Source organism: Chanos chanos, chromosome 2, assembly GCF_902362185.1.
Source record: "Chanos chanos chromosome 2, fChaCha1.1, whole genome shotgun sequence".
Lineage (NCBI taxonomy): Eukaryota > Metazoa > Chordata > Actinopteri > Gonorynchiformes > Chanidae > Chanos > Chanos chanos.
The window spans coordinates 17,679,998-17,702,152 of record NC_044496.1 but is presented as its reverse complement, the minus strand read 5'-3'; the positions used below and the strand labels follow the sequence as shown (position 1 = coordinate 17,702,152).

At 43.3% G+C, this 22,155-nt stretch overlaps 1 protein-coding gene across 1 annotated transcript in view; it reads left to right on the top strand.

The window, feature by feature from the left end:
* The window catches only part of tln2a (talin 2a), a 36,083-nt gene extending 14,690 nt beyond the window's left edge, over positions 1-21,393 (top strand). The window contains exons 14-58 of the mRNA XM_030764697.1: positions 117-297; positions 430-543; positions 632-740; positions 824-1,032; positions 1,213-1,311; positions 1,403-1,570; positions 1,658-1,952; positions 2,174-2,340; positions 2,987-3,115; positions 3,410-3,523; positions 3,787-3,900; positions 4,046-4,180; positions 4,598-4,726; positions 4,861-4,963; positions 5,174-5,382; positions 5,691-5,810; positions 6,246-6,443; positions 6,735-6,874; positions 6,984-7,077; positions 7,165-7,254; positions 7,583-7,705; positions 8,009-8,152; positions 8,328-8,489; positions 8,649-8,789; positions 9,004-9,185; positions 9,295-9,427; positions 9,663-9,764; positions 9,878-10,048; positions 10,219-10,365; positions 10,764-10,865; positions 10,954-11,073; positions 11,218-11,364; positions 11,480-11,646; positions 11,854-12,037; positions 12,332-12,457; positions 14,712-14,828; positions 14,953-15,138; positions 15,255-15,362; positions 15,568-15,673; positions 16,668-16,792; positions 17,591-17,716; positions 17,932-17,994; positions 18,134-18,316; positions 18,573-18,698; positions 18,807-21,393. Coding sequence (XP_030620557.1) covers positions 117-297; positions 430-543; positions 632-740; positions 824-1,032; positions 1,213-1,311; positions 1,403-1,570; positions 1,658-1,952; positions 2,174-2,340; positions 2,987-3,115; positions 3,410-3,523; positions 3,787-3,900; positions 4,046-4,180; positions 4,598-4,726; positions 4,861-4,963; positions 5,174-5,382; positions 5,691-5,810; positions 6,246-6,443; positions 6,735-6,874; positions 6,984-7,077; positions 7,165-7,254; positions 7,583-7,705; positions 8,009-8,152; positions 8,328-8,489; positions 8,649-8,789; positions 9,004-9,185; positions 9,295-9,427; positions 9,663-9,764; positions 9,878-10,048; positions 10,219-10,365; positions 10,764-10,865; positions 10,954-11,073; positions 11,218-11,364; positions 11,480-11,646; positions 11,854-12,037; positions 12,332-12,457; positions 14,712-14,828; positions 14,953-15,138; positions 15,255-15,362; positions 15,568-15,673; positions 16,668-16,792; positions 17,591-17,716; positions 17,932-17,994; positions 18,134-18,316; positions 18,573-18,698; positions 18,807-18,935 — 6,337 coding nt within the window. The 3' untranslated portion in view covers positions 18,936-21,393. The remainder of the gene's footprint in view (positions 1-116; positions 298-429; positions 544-631; positions 741-823; positions 1,033-1,212; positions 1,312-1,402; positions 1,571-1,657; positions 1,953-2,173; positions 2,341-2,986; positions 3,116-3,409; positions 3,524-3,786; positions 3,901-4,045; positions 4,181-4,597; positions 4,727-4,860; positions 4,964-5,173; positions 5,383-5,690; positions 5,811-6,245; positions 6,444-6,734; positions 6,875-6,983; positions 7,078-7,164; positions 7,255-7,582; positions 7,706-8,008; positions 8,153-8,327; positions 8,490-8,648; positions 8,790-9,003; positions 9,186-9,294; positions 9,428-9,662; positions 9,765-9,877; positions 10,049-10,218; positions 10,366-10,763; positions 10,866-10,953; positions 11,074-11,217; positions 11,365-11,479; positions 11,647-11,853; positions 12,038-12,331; positions 12,458-14,711; positions 14,829-14,952; positions 15,139-15,254; positions 15,363-15,567; positions 15,674-16,667; positions 16,793-17,590; positions 17,717-17,931; positions 17,995-18,133; positions 18,317-18,572; positions 18,699-18,806) is intronic.
* Positions 21,394-22,155: the final 762 nt, after the last annotated feature.

Here is a 22,155-nt window from a genome sequence, read left to right as displayed (position 1 = left end):
CGAACAGCTCTTGTTTTTTCTCTTGTTTTTTTTTCCCCCCCTTTCTCTCTATATATTCTTTTCTTGCTTATTCCCACCACTCTCTCACACTATTTCTCTAAAATGTCTCCCCTAAGGTCCACTATTCTGCAGCAGCAGTTTAACCGTGTGGGCCGTGCTGAACATGGTTCTGTGGCTCTGCCGGGTGTGTTGAGGTCTGGTGCCGTTGGGCCAGAGACACTGAACTTGGGCACCATGCCCTCTGCCCAGCAACAAATCACCACTGGCCAAATGCACCGTGGCCATATGCCGCCACTGGTGAGCACATGCACACTTGAGTAATTCATTTGTTACGTTACTATAAAAGATTATTCCATGCTCCTTGCTTTATTGACCAGAATCAGTTTCCCTGTTGTTTAAAACTCAAATTGTTTTTAAATGTTTTGTCAGAGTGCAGCCCAGCAGGCCTTAGTGGGAACCATTAACACCAGTATGCAGGCAGTACAGCAGGTACAGGCAGATCTTGAGGAAGCAGACGACCTGCCTCCACTGGGACAGGACATGGTAAGAGTTCTCTTTCTTGCACGTGTACACACACGCACACGTTTTTCACTAATGCGGTGATCTAAACAGTTCTGTCTGTTTGCATCAGGCCTCACGGGTTTGGATCCAGAACAAAGTGGATGAGTCGAAGCATGAGATCCACTCTCAGGTGGATGCCATCACTGCAGGAACTGCCTCTGTGGTCAATCTCACTGCAGGTAAAAGCTGTCACTGTTTAACTGTACAGGCTAAGGGGAAAGTGGATCAGTCAGTTAAATTGGTTTCCTGCACATGTTTTTAGGTGACCCCACAGACACAGACTACACCGCAGTAGGCTGTGCCATCACCACTATCTCCTCCAACCTGACGGAGATGTCGAAGGGGGTGAAGCTGCTTGCTGCACTAATGGAGGATGAGGTGGGCAGCGGGCAGGATCTGATGCGGGCAGCTAGAACACTAACCGGAGCTGTATCTGACTTGTTGAAAGCCGTGGAGCCCTCTTCTGGAGAGGTGAGATACCTCTGTTGGCTTTACCAAACTATTTTGCTTGGAGTTAATGTTTACTTACATTTGCTTCTCTTGCGAGAATTTTACAGACTTGGTGTGGTTTTTGCTCGTGGTAATGTTATTTTAGTGTCTGTGTTGTAACTGTGTGTGTGTGTGTGTGTTTTTTTTCTGGGATTTCCGTAGCCTCGGCAGACAGTGCTGACAGCAGCGGGCAGTATTGGTCAGGCCAGTGGTGACCTGCTGCGACAGATTGGAGAGAATGAGACGGATGAGAGATTCCAAGTACGCTGCCATCCCCGTCACCCCCTCGTCTTCATATATCGTTGATCATTTTAGCTGGCTGTGTTTCTTATTGTATGTATGTGTGTTTCAGGATGTTCTGATGAACTTAGCAAAAGCTGTAGCCAATGCAGCAGCAATGATGGTCCTGAAGGCTAAGAATGTGGCCCAGGTCTCTGAGGATACGGTTTTACAGAACAGGGTCATCGCTGCAGCAACCCAGTGTGCCCTCTCCACCTCACAACTTGTTGCCTGTGCGAAGGTACCTTGCTCACGTTCGCAAATTTGCTCCAACTACAAGCCATTTGTGTGTGTGTGTATTATACTGACACCTCTCCATCATTCCCAGGTTGTTAGCCCTACCATCAGTTCCCCAGTGTGTCAGGAGCAATTGATTGAGGCAGGAAAACTGGTCGACCGCTCAGTGGAAGGCTGTGTCAAGGCGTGTCTGTCAGCCACTAACGACGAGGAACTGCTGAAGGCGGTCAGTGCTGCTGCAAGTGTCGTGACCCAGGCGCTCAGCGACCTCCTGACACACGTCAGAAATTACACCATGCGAGGGGAGCCAATCGGACGCTACGACCAAGCCACAGACACCATTATGACCGTCACAGAGAGCATATTCTGCTCCATGGGGGATGCAGGTCAGACAAAAAAAAAAAAACATATGTTTACCTGTTCTAAATATGAATCTAAAGCATTAAAGGGCCCTATGTCTATCTACCTTTCTCTCCCTTTCTCTCTTGGTGAGATTTTTGTTTTTGTCAGCAGCTTTTTGTTGAACTCTGCTTGTTGTGTTCTGCTTGTTGGTTTTCAAAGTAAAGTGACTGGTTAAGTTACTAGTGATTCTTTCTCTATATTGCAGGTGAGATGGTTCGACAGGCACGTGTGCTGGCCCAGGCAACCTCTGATCTGGTGAACGCAATGAGGTCAGATGCAGAGGTTGAGATCGACGTGGATAACTCTAAGAAACTTCTGGCTGCCGCCAAGCTACTTGCTGATGCTACGGCACGAATGGTGGAGGCTGCAAAGGTAGGCTCATGTCTCATTGTATCGTCCGACTTCAGTTTAAACATGTTCATGTTAGAGCTTAAGATTACAGTTTGGTATTTGGTATTTGATCTAAGATGATGTGAACGTGCGATGGGGCCCTTTGGGTAGAGTTATAGTGCTCAGAACATGAATTATCAGCAGATGTTCACCTCATGTCTGACTGATGAGATGACTCTGGCAGTGCTCCATGCTTCTCTCATGGACCTTAATTTACTTAGAGGATCTGGTGTACCTAATCACCATGGCAACAGGGAAAAAAACAGTAAACAGCACTAGCTCGTAATGGTATTGGTTTGTTTTAATTAAGCGAATGAGTGAGAAATTATTGTGTGGGAAAGAAAGTGAGGTGGAGGGGGGGAAGATTTATAGCGCTTGGGTGAGTAGATTGATATGAGATGAATGCTTTGGTTGAAGGATGAGGTAAGGATTTAATGGCACTGCTTAAGGAGAGTGTGTTATCCCTGGCAGAGAAGAAAACAAGTTGAATCAGAATTTAATTATTTCTGACTGGTCATTGAATTGGGGTCTGTTCCTTTTTACAATAATATCCAGTTGAAAATAAATCAGTTTTCTGTGCCTGTGTGTGTGTGTGTGTGTGTGTGTGTGTGTGTGTGTGTGTGTGTAGGGTGCAGCGGCATACCCTGAGAACGAAGACCAGCAGCAGAAGTTGCGTGAAGCTGCAGAGGGACTTCGTGTTGCCACCAACGCTGCAGCACAAAATGCCATTAAGAAAAAACTCATCAACAGATTGGAGGTTAGTCCACTGAGCTAAGGGTTGTGACTGTCTGAATGTATACGCCACTGTAAAGTGTTACTCCTCACACGTATGTGTGTATAGTTTAGAGAAATTAGCTGTACCACCACAGATGGATAATGGGATTAAACATTGATTAGCTGGAACCATCGGTGGAGGGTTCAAAGAAAGCAAATTATTACTGACAGAAGACAGATGGTCCTAAATAGTTCCTCTGAGTATCAATGACTTCTGGTACTGTATGTTCTAATGCCTGTCCATGTGCTCTGTTGTTTGTGTGGAATGTTTTCCCAGAATGCCGCCAAGCAAGCTGCTGCAGCTGCCACTCAAACCATCGCTGCAGCCCAGAATGCAGCAGCCTCCAACAAGAACACGGCTGCCCACCAGCAACTGGTGCAGAGCTGCAAGGTGGTATTTCAGTATATATGCACAAAGAACATGTGTATGTTTATATGTGTACATGTGGTGTTCACTGATGTTTATATCATATTCCACATTTAATGCAGAAGGTGTGGTGGGCTGTATATAGAGTGATATGTGTTACGTTACCATACCTGACTGTATGTCCCAGGTGATGCACAGTGAGATGGGTAGGGTGTATACTCTACCTATGTGTGTGTGTGTGTCACCGTGATGTGTAACAGGACTGATTGTGTTTGACTGTCTTTCAGGCTGTGGCAGACCATATTCCACAACTGGTGCAGGGAGTTAGGGGCAGTCAGGGACAGCCTGATGATGGGAGTGCACAGTTGGCTCTCATTATTGCCAGTGAGAACTTCCTCCAGGTATCAGCTGCTGCTCTTATTACAGCAGTCCATTTCAAACAGCCCAGTTATAATCAAATAAAGAGGAGCTATGAAGCCTGATGAATGCTTTACTGAGACAAGCACTGTGTGACAATGTCTCTTTATCAATGCTCCTTCCTAAAAGCCTGGCAGTAAAATGGTGACGTCTGCAAAGTCTTCGGTTCCCACGGTGGCGGATCAAGCGGCGGCCATGCAGCTCGGGCAGTGTGCCAAGAACCTGGCAACCAGCTTGGCAGAGCTTCGTACTGCCGCGCAGAAGGTGACAGTTCCTTCTCATATCTTCTCTTAAACGTTATTGGAAATGTTCTGAAAAAACAACAACAAAAGAAAAAAAACGCTGCCTTTCTCTCAAGGTATAGATTCACTGAAAAGATTAGATTTGTAATGTTTTTTTTTAGCTTCACAAACAGAAGCTGCTCATACTCTGCAACACTTCCTGAGAGTTTAAAGGCCTTTTAAAGGCCATTTCATATTCCCCTTAAATGACTAAACAACTCAAGAAAAATTGCTTGGTAGAAAATTATGTGCAAAGCGTGGATGTATTAAGCTGACACATTATCTTATGAAGTCAAGATGTAGAGATTGTTAAAGTGGACCATGGATGCTGTGCAGTGTATTGTAATATGTAACATAAAGACAGCATGTCTTGTTACATGTGTGTGTTGTGTTTGTTTAGGCTCACGAGGCCTGTGGCCCTATGGAAATAGACTCTGCTCTTACAGCAGTGGAGACCCTGAGAAATGAACTCCAGGATGCAAAACAGGCATCCGCAGAGGGACAGCTCAAACCTCTCCCCGGAGAAACAGTCAGTGACATAAGATTCGACACACATTCAAGTTTATATGTCTCATTTCATGTCCTATCTACCTTTCCGTGATTTGTGGAGAAAATGTTTACCTTATTCAGCTGACTGGCTGTGTATGTGTATTTGTCATGCAGCTGGAGAAATGTGCTCAGGATGTTGGAAGCACATCCAAATCAGTGGGTTCATCCATGGCTCAGCTGCTAACCTGTGCTGCTCAGGGCAACGAGCACTATACTGGTAAATATTATGAAAGGACATACTCTCATTTCAAACCATCTAACTGAAGCTTACAACAAACGCATTTCGGAGAAAAGAAATTTGGTTTATAACTGGTACCGGGATACACTACTGAGCGACAAGAGGGTTCCTATCTAACATGCTAAGACAGAGAAGTTACTGTACACATCAGAGTGTTTACAAAGATAAGAAAAGTTTTTGCCCATACAGGTGTGGCTGCCAGAGAGACTGCCCAAGCCCTGAAAACTCTTGCACAGGCTGCAAGAGGCGTGGCTGCTGCGACCTCTGACCCTGAGTCTGCCACAGCCATGTTGGATTCGGCTTCTGAAGTCATGGAGGGTTCAGCTATGTTAATCTCTGAAGCCAAGGAGGCTCTCATTGCTCCAGGAGATGCCGACAGGCAACAAAGACTAGCACAGGTGAGAAAGCAGTTCAGGTTGCCAGAGAAGAGAGTTTGTCTGTCTAATATTCAGAAAGTTTACAAATATCAAAGACAAGAGAGCAAATTAGGGGCATCTGTTGCTTATCACAACTATATTCAGAGTGGTGGGTCTTCATACTCACTACGACCTACTCCCACACTAAATTAGATTTCACTAAATTAGGATTGTATCTTCATCATTAAGGATAAAAATGTTCACTTTTTTATATAGTAGCAGTTTTGTCCCTACTCCATTGCATTGAAGCTGTCATGGTAGTGACACCTCTTTCTCTTTCTTGGCGTCAGGTAGCGAAGACTGTGTCTCACTCTCTGAATGCGTGTGTCAACTGTCTGCCAGGGCAGAAAGATGTTGACATGGCACTAAAGAGCATCGGAGAAGCCAGTAAAAAACTCCTTGTAGAGACGGTGAGTTACAGACTGTGGAAAAGATGTTGAAATAATACAGACATTTTTGGGAAAACATTATGAGAAAAAGGAATGTAACTCTATCTGACTAAGACAATCATCTCTGTCTTTTTCGTGTATTGGGGATTTTTAGTTCAACCAAGTTTTTTCTGAAACATCTAAGAACTAAGGACTATTTGATGCAAGATATCTGCTTTTTGCTGTTGATTTTAATGAAACTCGTTAAGCCAGTAAGCATTCTGCAATTCAAAAGATTTCCCCGTTTATTAGAAATCCTTTGTTTTCTATACTCATGTTGATGTACAAGTTCAAACACCATCTTTGCCAGCCAGGCCGGAAATCTCTCACCCTGTTTAAAAAAAAAAAAAATAGATGTACCCATCCAGTGCACCTGCAGTACATACATATTTACTTTTCTTTAACAACCTTGTCCAGCTGCCCCCCTGCAGTAAGTCATTCCAAGAAGCCCAGAGTGATCTGAACCAGACAGCCGCTGATCTGAACCAGTCGGCTGGCGATGTGGTTCATGCCTCCAGGGGAAACAGCAGCCAACTGGCCGATGCCTCTGGTAAATTCAGCCAGGACTTTGATGAGTTTCTGGACGCTGGTATTGAGATGGCTGGACACACACAAGTAAGTTGGCATATTCTCCTGTTAGTATTGGACTGCGGTGATATCTATCAGTTTCCTTAATGATCAGCGAGGTGTACTTAAATTTGAACAGCTGTGGCAACATTTTTCTCACAATTTGCTGCTCTGCCTCCTTGCTGTCTATTTCCAAAAGGAGTAAAAAATGTTTTTTGTGTGTGTGTGTGTGTTTGTAATAATGATGAAATTTTGTGGCATACTTAAGAATGTGGCAAATGTAATGGGAAGACGTTCAATGCACAGCTGTGTCTGAGAAGACGTCATTTGTCGTTGTAGAGTAAAGATGACCAGATCCAGGTCATTGGGAACCTGAGGAACATTTCCATGGCCTCCAGTAAACTGCTTCTTGCAGCTAAGTCTCTGTCAGTGGACCCTGCAGCTGGCAATGCCAAGAACCTGCTTGCTGCTGCAGCCAGGTACTGTTCTCCAGGGTACAGCTATATGTGCGTGCGTGTGTGTGTGTGCGTGTGTGCATGTGCAAGTGTGTGTGTGCGGATGTTTTAAGACTTTCTCTGTTTGTTTCAGATCGGTGACTGATAGTATAAACCAGCTGATCACCATGTGTACTCAACATGCCCCAGGCCAAAGGGAATGTGATAATGCTCTGAGAGAGCTGGAGGTACCTCATAATGACACACCACCACAATGATGTCCTCACCACAGAAATGTATTCCTTACTCATAAAAATGTGTTTGTGTGTTTTTAGGCAGTAAGAGGACTGTTGGACAACCCTAATGAGTCAGTCAACGATCTCTCATACTTTGACTGCATTGAGAGTGTCATGGAAAACTCAAAGGTATGAACAGTTCCACCATTGTGACACATGGGCTTCCAATATACACTTCACATAAATAATTATTTTTACAGATTTCTTTCTCTCATGTTTTTAATAGTGCTGTTTTATGGTCATGTATGTGTGGTGTAAAGACCAAGTTTTCTTTCCTTTGAATATTTGACAATCTTGCCTCCTGTCTTCATCTCTCTTCTGTTTTGTTTGTGTGTGTGTGTGTCTGTGTGTGTGTCTGTGTGCGTGTGTGTCTGTGTGTGTCTGTGTGTGTCTGTGTGTGTGTGTGTGTCTGTGTGTGTGTATGTGTGTCTGTGTGTGTCTGTGTGTGCATACACAGGTGCTGGGTGAGTCCATGGCTGGAATCTCTAATAACTGTAAAATAGGAGATGTTCCAGCATTTGGAGAGTGTGTGGGTGTGGCCTCTAAAGCTCTGTGTGGACTCACTGAGGCAGCTGGACAGGTAAGTTACCACCAGTCATTTGTCTCATTCTTCACACTAAACCAGTCATTTCCCACCCCCCCACAATCAACCAGTCATACTCTGTTTCACACAGTCATCCACTATAACCTTAAACAGGACAATCAGATTCAAAAGCATTGTAGCCCACTTATTTCATGACTTTCTTAGGCCATCAAACCTGTGTTCATGTCCTTGTTATAAGCTTTTTCATGCTAAATGTTTTAAGTATCCATGTCCAATATGTCTACTGTCAAATATGTGTCCACTTTGGTTACTGATGACTGACATCTAACTTGTCCACAGGCTGCTTATCTGGTGGGTGTGTCCGACCCCAACAGCCAAGCAGGTTATCAGGGTTTGGTCGATCCAGTCCAGTTTGCTCGGGCCAACCAGGCAATACAGATGGCATGCCAGAACCTTGTAGATCCAGACAGCAGCCCCTCTCAGGTGAGCTTTAGTCTGTTACAGTAGACATTCAGTGCAACTACTTATGCCATACATAAGTATGCACAGCTGCAAGCATTTCATAATTTCTGTACATCAGTTCAGGAACCCATATGTTGATGTGTTAAGAGCTTTGCTTGTACATTTATATATGTATCTTTTTGTTTGTGTTTTTCAGGTGCTCTCTGCAGCTACTATTGTAGCTAAGCACACCTCAGCACTTTGTAATGCGTGCCGCCTGGCTTCCTCTAAGACCGCCAATCCAGTGGCTAAGCGTCACTTTGTCCAGTCCGCCAAAGAGGTGGCCAACAGTACAGCCAATCTGGTTAAAACCATCAAAGTGAGACCATGCAGTTCCCTCCTCAAAGTAATTTTGAGGTTTAAACTGAGATAAACACAAAACCTTCTCTTCTTATCACTGCACTCTTTCTCTCTCTCTCTCTCTCTCTCTTGCTTTCTCTCTCTCGTTCTCTCTCTCGTTCTCTCTCTCTCTCTCTAGACTCTTGATGGAGATTTCTCAGAGGAAAATCGTGAGAAATGTCGTCTAGCCACAGCACCACTCATCGAGGCTGTAGAGAACCTGACCACCTTTGCTTCCAATCCAGAATTTGCTAGTGTACCTGCTCAAATCAGCAGTGAGGTACTCTGTTTGTGTGCGTGCGTGTGTGTGTGTGTGTGTGTTTACATTTGAGAAATAGTTCTTCTTTGTGTTTTACCTGACGCATTAGCTTCCTATTTCAGCACTGTGCTGGCTAACATGAGTAAGGAAAGAGACCAGTGAAAATGATAAAATAGGTTAACTGTGCTTTCCTCAGGTTGATTTCTCCATAGTTACCATGCTCTTTGGTATTTAGGGCTCTGCTGCTCAAGCACCCATCATCCAGTCAGCACGCTCCATGCTGGATAGCTCTACTGAACTCCTAAAAACTGCTCGCTCATTGGTCATGAACCCAAAAGACCCACCCACCTGGTCCATTCTTGCTAGCCACTCGCGCACCGTGTCTGACTCAATCAAGAATCTCATCACTGCTATCAGGTACTGTAACTACATTGTTAAAAGTAACGCATACATTTAACCAGATATGTTCATGTGTTTAATCTGTGGCCTGAGTGGCAGTGTTCAATTGTGTTTGTGGTCTTTTCAGAGATAAGGCTCCTGGCCAGAGAGAATGTGATGCCTCCATAGACATCATTAATAGATGTATCAGAGACATTGAGCAGGCTTCACTGGCAGCTGTCAGCCAGAATTTGCCGAGCCGAGATGACATTTCCTTAGAGGTATGCATCACAAATGCTCTACAGATCAGCTGTGTCTAAATACAGATATCATCAGTTTCCTGCCTGTAATCACATCTTTCATTACACATACACTTTGATAAGCTGGTCTTTGAGTTGTTAACGTTCTCTAGTCAGTCATGTGATGACAGTACATGGATCATAGTTCATATAGTCTCTGATGCCTTCGGGTAGAATTTATGTTCAGAGAAGCTTATGGCTACCACTTTCTGATCAGGCTTTGCAGGAGCAGTTGACATCTTCCGTTCAGGAGGTTGGTCACCTGATTGAACCTATCTCCACAGCGGCCAGAGGAGAGGCTGCACAACTTGGACACAAGGTGAATTTCCTTGGTTGTTCCTTAGCTCCATCCCAACTTTTCTTACCCTTGCTTGATTTACTTTAAGCTGGAAATTTCTGACCATAAACCTTAACCCTGACTGTGACCCTCAGGTCACTCAGCTGGCCAGTTACTTTGAGCCTCTGGTCACAGCATCAGTGGGCATGGCCTCCAAGCTTCTTGACCACCAGCAGCAGATGGCCTTCCTTGACCAGACCAAGACTCTCGCCGAATCCGCCCTACAGATGCTGTACGCAGCCAAGGAGGGTGGAGGAAACCCCAAGGCAAGGCTTTCATAGCAGTTCCACAATTTCTCTCTTGCACACACTCAGATGTGTAGGATGTCTCATAAATAGTGTAATAGTGTAATAGTCAGTATATAATAGTATTCCTGTGTTATATGGGCATTGTGAGGTAAAGTGTTTTCCTGTTCTCTCTTCCTGTATGCGTGAAGGCAACTCATACTCATGATGCCATAGCGGAGGCTGCCCAGTTGATGAGGGAGGCAGTGGATGACATCACACTGACACTGAACGAAGCTGCCAGTGAGGTCGGGCTGGTTGGAGGCATGGTGGATTCCATCACTGAGGCCATGGGCAAGGTGGGTGTTGACACCAGGAGTGACAGCTACAGAGGGTCTGTGTATCTGTGTATGCGTATGTGTGCAAATGTGTGTGTGTGTGTGTATATATATATATATATATATATATATATATATATATATATATATAATGTGTGCGTGTATATGTATGTATGTCAGAATGCCCCTCATTTATCAGCTCACAGAATTTATGGGTTTGGATAGCAGTTCGCTATTAAGTATAATTACTGATCTATACTTAGACATTGTGAATGTCACACAGATGCACACAAGCTATAATGATCATTATCATCATTAACCAGACATCAGACTCCAATTAATGGTTAATGCACACAGCTGCCTGCACTGAGACTGTTCTATTATTTCTCTCTCTCTCTCTCTCCCTCCCTCTCCTGTAGTTGAGTGAGGGGACCCCGTCTGAACCAGAGGGCTCATTTGTGGATTATCAGACCATTATGGTGAAATACTCTAAGGCCATTGCTGTCACAGCACAGGAGATGGTGAGTGATTCAGGCAGGTTTATTTTAAAATGAAACAGCAATGAAACAATTCATGGGTGCTTACTCTCTCTCCTCCCCTCCCTCCCAGATGACTAAATCAGTAAGTGCTCCAGAGGAGCTGGGTAGCTTGGCTTCTCAGGTCACTGCTGACTACAGTCAACTGGCAGTACAGGGACGCTTAGCAGCTGCTACAGCGGAGCCTGAAGAGGTAACACAAACACACCTGTACACATGTGCACACACGCACACGCACACACACATACATACGCCCACACACACACACAGTCTTTTGGATGACAGTGGTATTGCAGATTAGAGGCACTATCTCACTCCTGTTCTATGGGTTGTGCAGATTGGGTTCCAGATAAAGACGCGTGTGCAAGAGTTGGGCCATGGCTGTGTTGTCCTCGTGCAGAAGGCTGGAGCTTTGCAGATCTGTCCATCAGACACTTTCACAAAGAGAGAACTCATTGAATGTGCAAGAACTGTGACAGAAAAGGTACTATAACTCTGCACACACACAGACACACACACACACGCGCAGAATCTGTGAACTCAGTGAGACAACTATGTTTGTACATTTTTTGTTTTGTTTTGTTTGTGTGTGACCACAGGTTTCCATGGTGCTCTCTGCACTTCAGGCGGGTAATAAAGGCACACAGGCATGCATCACAGCAGCCAGCGCTGTGTCTGGTATCATTGCTGACCTAGACACCACTATCATGTTTGCCTCTGCTGGCACACTGAATGCTGAGAATGAGGACTCCTTCGCTGACCACAGGCAAGAAACACACACAACATTGCTTTTCTACATTCACTACACTGAAACAGTCGGAACACAGAGTAGAGGAAGGGTTACTCTTACCAGTGATCCATGAAGAAGTGTGGGAGAAACCTTTCTTCACATCAGCCCTACGCAGGGCAATAAAGAATTAAAGAACTTGAATTAAATCTAATCATTTTGTCTTCTATTTGCTGGTTCTCTCAGGGAGAGTATCCTAAAGACTGCAAAGGCTCTGGTGGAGGACACTAAGATGCTGGTGTCTGGCGCAGCATCCAGTCAGGAAAAACTGGCCCAGGCTGCCCAGTCCTCCGCCAAGACCATCACACAGCTCACTGATGTGGTTAAACTGGGAGCAGCCAGTATTGGCCCTGATGACCCTGAAACACAGGTCAGTTAAAGCCAGTGGACTACAGTTTGAGGCAAAGAGATGGAGAAAAAAGAAATTTATTTGCATGTTTTTAGTGGCCAGTGTTTTTATTCAATATCATAAGTGTACAGCGTGTACTTCTTCCAGTCAGATAAAAGTGATGTACTTTGTCATGAATATTTAAAAAATGAAGCAATTTTTTTTAGAGCTGTGTGTGTGTATATGTGTGCGTGTATATGTGTGTGTGTGCGCATGCGCCTGTGCACATGCATGTGTGTACATTATTGGTAATGATGCTTTATACATCCTGTTCAGGTGGTGTTGATAAATGCCGTTAAAGATGTGGCTAAAGCTTTAGGTGAGCTCATCGGCGCCACCAAGTGTGCAGCAGGCAAAGCAGCAGATGATCCATCCATGTTCCAATTAAAGAGTGCAGCAAAGGTAAGGGATACACATAGAGGCCCAGCGTTTGAGCTGTCGCAAGAACACAGAAGATGTAATGTCATTAAACGAATAAATGAATAAATAGCCAACAGTTAGACAAATGAATGATATATTATAAATTTTGTGCTCATAGTAAAAGAGGAGAGCATAACTTAAAAGGATGTTTGGTAAGTAACGAAGAAGTAGTGGAATACAGTGGAAGTAGTACAATACTTCGTTACTGTGCTTAAGTAGTGTAGTAGCGGATTTGTACTTCTGTCACTGAACTGTACAACTGAACGCTACACTACTTGCAGGTTATTTTAAGCATCGCTGTGGTAGGACCTAACTGATGCGGATGTACACAAACAGGTGCAAGATCGTGTGTATTTCGTGTGCCTAGCTAACAGGCCTACTTACAGTACTTCCCCTCGCGTGCGCTTGTCAGTGTGAGTGCATCGCCTGACGAACGTTAAAGAGTTGTAAGTCACGTTAGCTTGCTGCAAGTCAGTCTACCATATGAATGGAGATTTTCAAGATAGGTACGTCTACAACACATTAAGATTACGAGAAGTTAGCTGTTTCCCTTTAACGCTCTGTGCATTCATTGGCCAGTATTAGAACATTTCTCCTTGTTTTGCTGTGGCCCACCATTAAATTTTCGGGCGGTAAAATAAACAACGGCTTGATTGGTTTCATCGTTTCATATAACTGAAGAGTAATATTAATCTGCGAAGTACACATAAGCAATAGGTCTTGTTTTATTAATTACAGTAGGCTGTTTTTTCATGTTGTACTTTTGAAAATTACAGTACATTAAAAGTCTGTTACCGTAACACTTTGACTCGTGTTTTTTAATGAGTGGCTTGCACTTTCACTAGTCATTCCTTTATGTTTGTATCTTTAAACTCAGGTGTAATATCTGAATACTTCTATCACACCCGAGCTAAAATGAAAATTTACAATGTGTAAAATGTCAAATAATCCTCTTTGAATAAGGTGACAATACGTCCTCATTTTTCCGGACATGTCCTCTTTTTCGGACCTAAAAAATGTGTCCGACCGGGATTTTTAAATTGTCCAAAATGGATTTGACTTGCTTGACTTGCTTTCCACAGTCACCATTCTGTGTGCATTTGCATTGCTTTGACCTTTTTCTTTAGGTCTCATCCTCTTGCACCACACCAATGGACGGCCATGTACACTGTCATGCCATAAACATTTGTCAAACTGCATCTCAGTCATTACCGATAACACGGCAGCAACATCCAAGAGACCTTAAGAAAGCCGTAACGCCACCAAAACTAAATAGAAAGAAATAAGGTCATCTTGCCACTGTTATTATGCTAGCAGTCATTTGTCTAATTAAATATTAGCCGGCTATGTATTGTGGTAGTTAAGTACAGACGCCGTTTCACATTGCATTGTCAAGCATCAGCCTAACATGCACAACGACAGGAACCAAAAGCGACATACATTTAATTTCCCCCGTAAATTAGGAGGGGAATGCAAACTCCCCCACACCCCACACACACACATCTTCCCGCCGCCGTCCTCTTTCTTGACAACCAAAATATGGTCACCCTATCTCAGAATGCTTAACTGAAGAGTGAAGAGTGCTTAGCTGATTTTGAATGCTGTAGTCTACTCAGTTGTCCTCCAGAAAGCTGGCGACTCAAGATGCTCTCTAATTCAGATAGGAACCTTTGAGGTGTGATGAGGCACACAGTTCATGCACATGCTAGGTAATATTAGCTTTAGCCTTTAATCGCTACTTTTGCAGTGTTTGATATTAACAAATCACTCTCAACCTTAGTGATTAACCAGCAACTCTCTGCTTAAGTTCTCAGTCAGTGCATCTGGAAACAGAATCTGTCATATTTAGAAAAAACATGTAAACGGGATTCTGCTGTTGAACATGTACACCTACATGTTCGTCAGAGATGCATTAATCTCCTGTAATTTAGGCTGAGTGATTTTTCTTTTTTTGACCAAAGTCATAAATCCAGATGTTTTAGAGTGAGGTAATACTATTTTACCTAGGCAGACATTCAGGTGTATGAGAGAACTCTATATTTATGCTCACTGATTGTAACAGTTATAACATATAAACAGTTCAATACATCAGTAATATACTAACAACTCTTAGTCCCTATTGCTTTCCCTGGTTTGCTCATTTAAGTATTCAGTTGTATTATTTATTAAGGTAAACTGCATTACAAACTGGTTGACAGTGTCGTTCAAAGGCCCCGTGTGCATGTGTGTGTATCAGGTGATGGTGACCAATGTGACATCCCTGTTGAAGACTGTAAAGGCAGTGGAAGATGAGGCCACACGAGGGACCAGAGCGCTGGAGGCCACCATTGAGTGTATCAAACAGGAACTTGCGGTATGCACCTGCACATACACACAGTTACAGTAAAACAGAAATGTAGTAATATAGTATTGCTGTTGCTCCAATGATCTGTCAGACAGATACAGACTCATGAAAACTGGTGATTGGTATCGCCCAGGTGTTCCAGTCTAAAGAGGCTCCAGAGAAGTTCACTTCACCTGAGGAATTCATCCGTACTACAAAGGGCATCACCACGGCAACAGCTAAAGCTGTTGCTGCTGGTAACTCAACCAGGCAGGAAGATGTCATTTCTACTGCCAACCTTAGCCGCAAAGCCATGTCAGATATGCTGACCACATGCAAGGTCTGTATGTGTGTGTGTGTGTGTGTGTGTGACTGCACTGGCATGTATTCCTATTTTTTTTTCTGTTTGACTGCGTAAATTTCCACGAGGTAAAGTTCTGTTTTTCTCTCCTACAGCAAGCTGCCTATCATGAGGATGTGAATGAAGAGGTCAGAAACAGAGCCCTGCTCTATGGATCAGAGTGCACCAACGGATACATTCAGCTACTGGAGCATGTGCTGCAGGTACACACACACAAACACACACACACACACACACACACTCTCACACACACTTACCTTCACACCACACTGTTAATAAATAAAACATGCATGCACACATAATGCTTGCGCTGACAAGTTTACACCCACACATTTATGTCAGGTCTAGATGCACACTCGTTAGCTGCGCACTTTAAGTCATTTGATTCCTGTCGGCATGTGTTTGCAGGTCTTACAGAGGCCCACTGTGGAGCAGAAGCAGCAGCTGGTTGTTTTTTCTAAGCGGGTAGCTGGAGCCGTCACTGAACTCATACAGACAGCAGAGGCCATGAAAGGTCTGAGATCTACACACACACACACACACACACACACACATACACATACACAACACACACATACACAAACACACATATACGCATACACATACACAACACATACACACACATATGCATACACACACACACACACATTGACAAGGTAACAAAGGTTAGGGCTGCCATGTCTAATAGATCAAAGACGGGGGTCTGGTATTTGATGTGTCTGAAATTTGTGAGCGTGTGTGTGTATATTGTGGTAGACTATCTCGCTGAGTAAACTCTCTCCTGTATCTTGTCTCTTGCCTCAGATGAAGGTGAGTAAGACTAAGCTGGTAACTCATCAAGGTTTCTCATCATCTCCATATGTCATCTCATCTTGTCATCATGGCTTTGAAAATCACACATGTTTATTCATTCACTCTGTGCTGCATTTCTTTCAGAAGTGTGTGTACTATAAGAAAGACAATATGTAACCTTCATTTGGAATAGCAAAGATTTTACATGGTAACAAGATGAAAATAATTGAGTCTTGAGCCATGAAAGTAACTGAGTCTTTAGCTTGAGACTGACGAAATCCAATCTGAGCTACCGTACCATGAAATGTTCGGGGTGAATGAGTCCTCACGTTTCTGAATGCACTGGTGCTGCATCTGTCTTGGATCAGAGCTGTGTGTTTGCTGCTGCAGTGCTGTCCAGGTTCTCACCAAGCAAAGCAGATCACTTAATCTTCATGAATGACGCAATCGAATCCTTTTCCATAATGCACTGACCAGCTGTCCTTGTCTCGTCGTCTGGGGTGGGGGAGTGCGGAGCAGCGCCGACCCTTATTCATTTACACTATTAAAGATAGTCAGTACTGCAGGCATGCTGTGACATACGTCTCTGTGTGTTTGTGCATGTTCACACGTCTGTGGAGGGAGTGTGTGTGAATTCACACTGAGCTCATTACCTGTTTGTAGATTATGGTTTCTTTGACATATGACTGTTTTATTTGTGTTTCTGCTTTTATCAGGCACAGAGTGGGTAGACCCAGAGGATCCTACAGTAATAGCAGAAACAGAATTGTTGGGAGCAGCGGCATCCATCGAAGCTGCGGCTAAAAAACTGGAGCAACTCAAACCTAGAGCCAAACCAAAGGTAGCGCTTTCTCTCTCTCTCTCTCTCTCTTTTTTGTCTTCACTCACACATATACCCCCCCCCCCCCCATTCCCTCAAATGACATGATGGACAGGGGTAGTGTATTGTCTTAGTTTGATCCAGTGAGGGCGCTGTGCAGGCCTCTGTCTGATATGTTTGATATATTAGGTTGTTATTCTGTTCAACTATATATCAAACATATTCCTACAGTGTCCTGCTATGTCTGCTGTCCTTATACAGTAACACATAGCCTTATGGTAATTGTTATTCTTGTCCAGCTGATCACTCAACACACTTGCAAAATTAAAAAAAAAAAAGAATAAATGTGTCAACTACTGGAATTCTGTTCTGACCATGGGAATTCAGCATACTCAACATTCCCGTTTACTTTTACTTTCCCGTTTACATTAAACAGTCAACGCAGTTATCATTCTGCATACTGGTATTTCTTAAATCGTATTCTCAAAATTTCAAAAATTACATTTACGTTTAATTTATGTTTAAGGCCATTTCTGGCCATTAAAAACTTAAAAATATTACTCACTGACGGCTCAGTGATGCTCAGTCTTGTGTCCATGTCTATAGAGACCAGCCTAAATCGTTTATATTACAGAGTTTAGCTGGACAGACACCTTTAAAATAAAGCTTTCTGCAGGAAAGGACAGAGTGCACAATGACTCCAACAGCTGACATGTTTGTGTTGAAATCTCTCTCTTTTTTTTTTTAATAATTATTTCATGTGGTTTGAGTACGGCATTGCATATTCTCATACGCGTGTGTATATTTTCCTCCTGGTAGCAAGCTGATGAGAGTCTGGACTTTGAGGAGCAGATCCTGGAAGCAGCCAAATCCATTGCAGCAGCAACCAGTGCTCTTGTCAAATCAGCCTCAGCTGCCCAGAGAGAGCTGGTAGCACAGGGCAAGGTGAGCATGTATAGTCACATGCTACCATATTTACATAATAACATACACATACGTACTACACATACGAAGATCTACAGTACAGTAAACTTGGAAAAAAAAAATAGTCATGACCAATGGCCAACCTCATGGGTTGTAGTGTGAGAGGTACTGAAGGAATCCTTCAGCCCTTTCTGTGTCATGGGCATCTGTGTGTATTTGCTTGTCTTCTCCTGTAGGTGGGCTCCATTCCTGCTAATGCTGTGGATGACGGTCAGTGGTCACAAGGGCTCATCTCAGCTGTAAGTTCTCAAAGCCTCATTCATCTTCAGAAGACTTAACAGTCCCATACTACTCTTCCTCTCCTTCTGTGACTGAAGTGAAGTTGAAATGGGCTGAGTGTGAATGAGGTGTTTGAAGCTGTGATACCTTCTGATCCAGGCTCGCATGGTTGCCGCAGCGACCAGTAACTTGTGTGAGGCGGCAAATGCTTCGGTCCAGGGCCACGCCAGCGAGGAGAAGCTCATCTCCTCTGCCAAACAGGTGGCGGCTTCCACCGCTCAGCTGCTGGTGGCCTGTAAAGTCAAAGCCGACCAGGACTCAGAGGCCATGCGCAGGCTACAGGTATGCAATTTACACACACATACATAAACACACACACCTATTCTGTCTGTACATACACGCACACACACATACAATCACAAATGAACTTACATGCATACATGTGTATTTATGGAGCCACATACATATGTGCTTGTGGAACCACACAATATAAAGAGGTATGTGTGTTCCTTTTGATGCATAGTGGAATAAATCAGAAATGGTTGTGTTTTATGTTTCCCGGTATTCAATAACTCACTGGTCTGTCTGTGTGTGCTAGGCTGCAGGTAATGCTGTGAAGCGGGCGTCTGATAACCTGGTCAGAGCCGCTCAAAAAGCAGCTTTCGACAAGGCTGATGATGACAACGTGGTCGTCAAAACCAAGTTCGTCGGAGGAATTGCTCAGGTAAGATATGCGCTGGACCACTCAGCGCTGGAATTGCAGAGTCTTGGTGAAAGTACTTCGGTGCATTAGGTAGGACTGTAATTTATTAATGTCGAATGTCCTTCATAGATCATTGCAGCTCAGGAGGAGATGCTGCGGAAGGAGAGAGAGCTGGAGGAGGCCAGGAAGAAACTGGCTCAGATCAGACAACAACAGTACAAGTTCCTTCCAAGTGAACTGAGAGAGGATGAAGACTAAATGGCAGCTAACTCTGACTGAAATTTAAATGTATATGCGTGTGTATGTGTGTGCACGAGAGAAAAAGTGTGTTTGCATCTGTACATATGTACTGAGGTACTTGGGAAAAACTTTGTCGTGAAGGATGAGCTTGTTCAGATTGTTTATGAAGGATGGACTCGTTATGAGTGTGATCCATGTTCTTTACAGTGGTGAGGATGTCTCGGGCCCTAAACTTGGCCTCGGGACTTTCAGTACTGGATCCACAAGACCTCCACGTTACAGTATGTACCATTCTTCCCGGGATGAGACTGAAGTTACCCTCCGTGACTATTTTCATAGCTATAAATGATTTAATAGTTCGCAATAGTGTAGATTTAGATCAGATGTAGTCTTGAATTGTGCTGCTTTTGAGAGAAAAAAAGAACATTTCAAATCCTCGGTGAATGTTTGATATGAGTTAATGGGGCTAATTTATAGTCTTTGATGGACTCCCTTAAACTGCTTTGATGCTCATGTGGTATTCAAGCAAAAGAAAACAAGAACTATGTATGGATACCCAGAACTACACTGTTTTTTACTACAATTATGATAACACTGCATAGATTACATGTAATACAAACAGTACTACACAACACTAATTTACAGTTTAGTGTATCTAAGTGTATAGACGACATTTACACAATCCACAGTCTACACAATTGTCTAGATGTCCAGTCCTCCTCTGATCAGGTGGTAGCCTGAGGATGCTCCACAGTAATTTTGCACATTTACAGGTGACTTTTCTGTGAGAGAATCCAGAGCTCTTGCAACTATTAAGAGGAGGTGGGATTTCATGTCAGATTTAAAGATGTCACTGACCAAAAACATGATATAACGATGCAAAAAAAGAGAAAAGAAAATAGACAGAGTATATGTCATGAAACAAGAGGGCACTCTATGTTTTGATGGAGAATTCAGAGTCAGTGTCATAGTATGAATGTAAAACGTATAGGGCTTGAACACATACTGAAGTCTGAACTCCTTTCAAGAGCAGCCTTATGCTAACTGCTTTCTTTAGTTGATCTGCTTATTGAGTGGATGATTTAAGTCTTTTTTTCTTCTTCTTAGAGACTAGACTCAGTGTGCTTACAGTGTCACTCAGGTCAGCTTCCTCTACACTTATCTGATGTAAGGGAACGAGTCACTGTATCACTTTTTTTTTATCCCCTTTTCCTTTACTTTCTCCATTTCTAGGTGCTATTAGAGTCCTGTAGAATGATCTAGAACAGGACAGTTCCTTTTCAAAAATTTAGTGGAGAATTTTACAGTCAAGTTGTAGTGCCTGCTCTCTCTCTCTCTCTCTCTCTCTCTCTCTCTCTCTCTCTCTCTCTCTCTCTCTCTCTCTCTCTCTGAGCCTGAATAGTTGGCTGCTATTTTGATTCAGTTTAACGGATGTGGCTGGATTCCTGCAACACAGCCCAGCTTAATGACGGTGTAGACACATCTATTGTTTTTACTCTACCCTCATGCAGTTGGACGTGGTCCAGTCTCAGGCTGTCTGACACTCTGTGGTGTAGTCACTGCTCTATGACTCTGCCCAGGCCTCTCTGTTCTGTCTCTGTCTGCCTCTTCTGCTTGGCCCTGTGTTCTGAGTAGCATTTGTGCCTTAGTCTACAGCTAGGAGTGCATCAGCTGTAAAAGAAGGTGATTGTAGTAGCCTTTTCTGCTTGTAGAGAACAGGGCTGAACACAGGTGGTCTGGACTTTCTGGGACATCTGCACTGAGCCCTCAGATCTCTCAGCTATTCACTCATCTGTTACCAGACCTGCCACTAACATGCAATTATATCTGTGTGATCCAGAATATGTACATATGTATTCTTTGAAAGAGGTGTGTACCCACTGTTCCTCTCTGTGTATTAACACTGAAAAGTCTGCATGTCCCATTTTTATGAAAGCGTTTATGAATAGAGTGGTGTGTGTTGGTTGATCCGCTTGCTGGTTCAGAGCAGTCTGTCAGTATTCACAAAACCATGTTACTGTGTGAAAGAATCAACAGCTAATATGAACACAACATATAAGTATGATTATTCTTCATTATTACAACACATTTTTCATACAGCATTCCTGGAGTATGCACCCTAGTGCTTCTGAAGCCTTCTGGTTAAAGTTGCTGAATCCATTTCCAGTTTGAGTAGTTGTCTGTGTCTTTTGGACTATCACTGATGAAGCCACTATCAGATAGCTTAAACATGAAGAAAATTTTAAAGTGTAGATCAGTAAAAGACTCAAATGCAATGTGACATTTTACTGGATCTGGGGGGAAAAAAGGACTGAATTGTTCATTTTGAATGTGTCTAATTTTAATAGAATAGATATAAGATTACTGCAATAAAGATATAGACTTGAAGTGATGTATGTAAACTATTTATCTGGCCACCAGGGGAAAACTAATATTTTTTGTATTCACTCAAAATAAAGGGTTTCAAACCACTGTTCAGATTTGTATCTGTTTTTCTTTTCACCAAATCAAAATGCATTATGCACAGTGATTCTCAATTCCGGTCCTGGGGGCCCACTGTCCTGCACATCTTTGGGCCCCCGGGACTGGAGCTGAGAATCACCGTTATAAAAGACACTCATTTATGTGAGCGGGTGTGCATGTGCGTTGTTAATTATGGCAGTTTATTGGTCTGAGTGGAAATTTGTTGAAACATAAACATGTTATGAGCGCATTTTGACCTTACATGAACAAAGTGTGCACACGAACAAGGACAAAGACATCACAGTATCATAAGTTTTTCTCTCTCTCTTTTTTTTTTTTTATGAGAGAGTTTCAGTATTAGGTAGTGCACTTCATTTGTCATCAGAATTATTTTTGATGTCTTTCTGCTACAGTGCTTACATCCCTAACACCACAGAGGTGACCCTGTAAATCATTCTCTCTGTCTGAGTGAAGGCAGTGCCCCTTTAAGCCTCTCTCTCTCTCTCTCTGGGTGACGGCAGCCTGAGCTGGAATGTCTGAGTCAGCTAAACACTCTGATGCTAAATCTGGCGGGAGCTGAGACTCTGCGAGGATCAATTTTGACTCCTTGGTGTGGAGTGGAGATCATAATAGCAGTTCTTCCTCCAAGAAGAAGATTATGGAAGTTACATCAGTCCGTAATGAGGGGGCTTGGTGGTAACATCGCTACTGTAAAAGAGGATGGAGTTGTTCTGTGTTGAGCTCCATATGCAGAATGATTCAGCACTTTGAAACA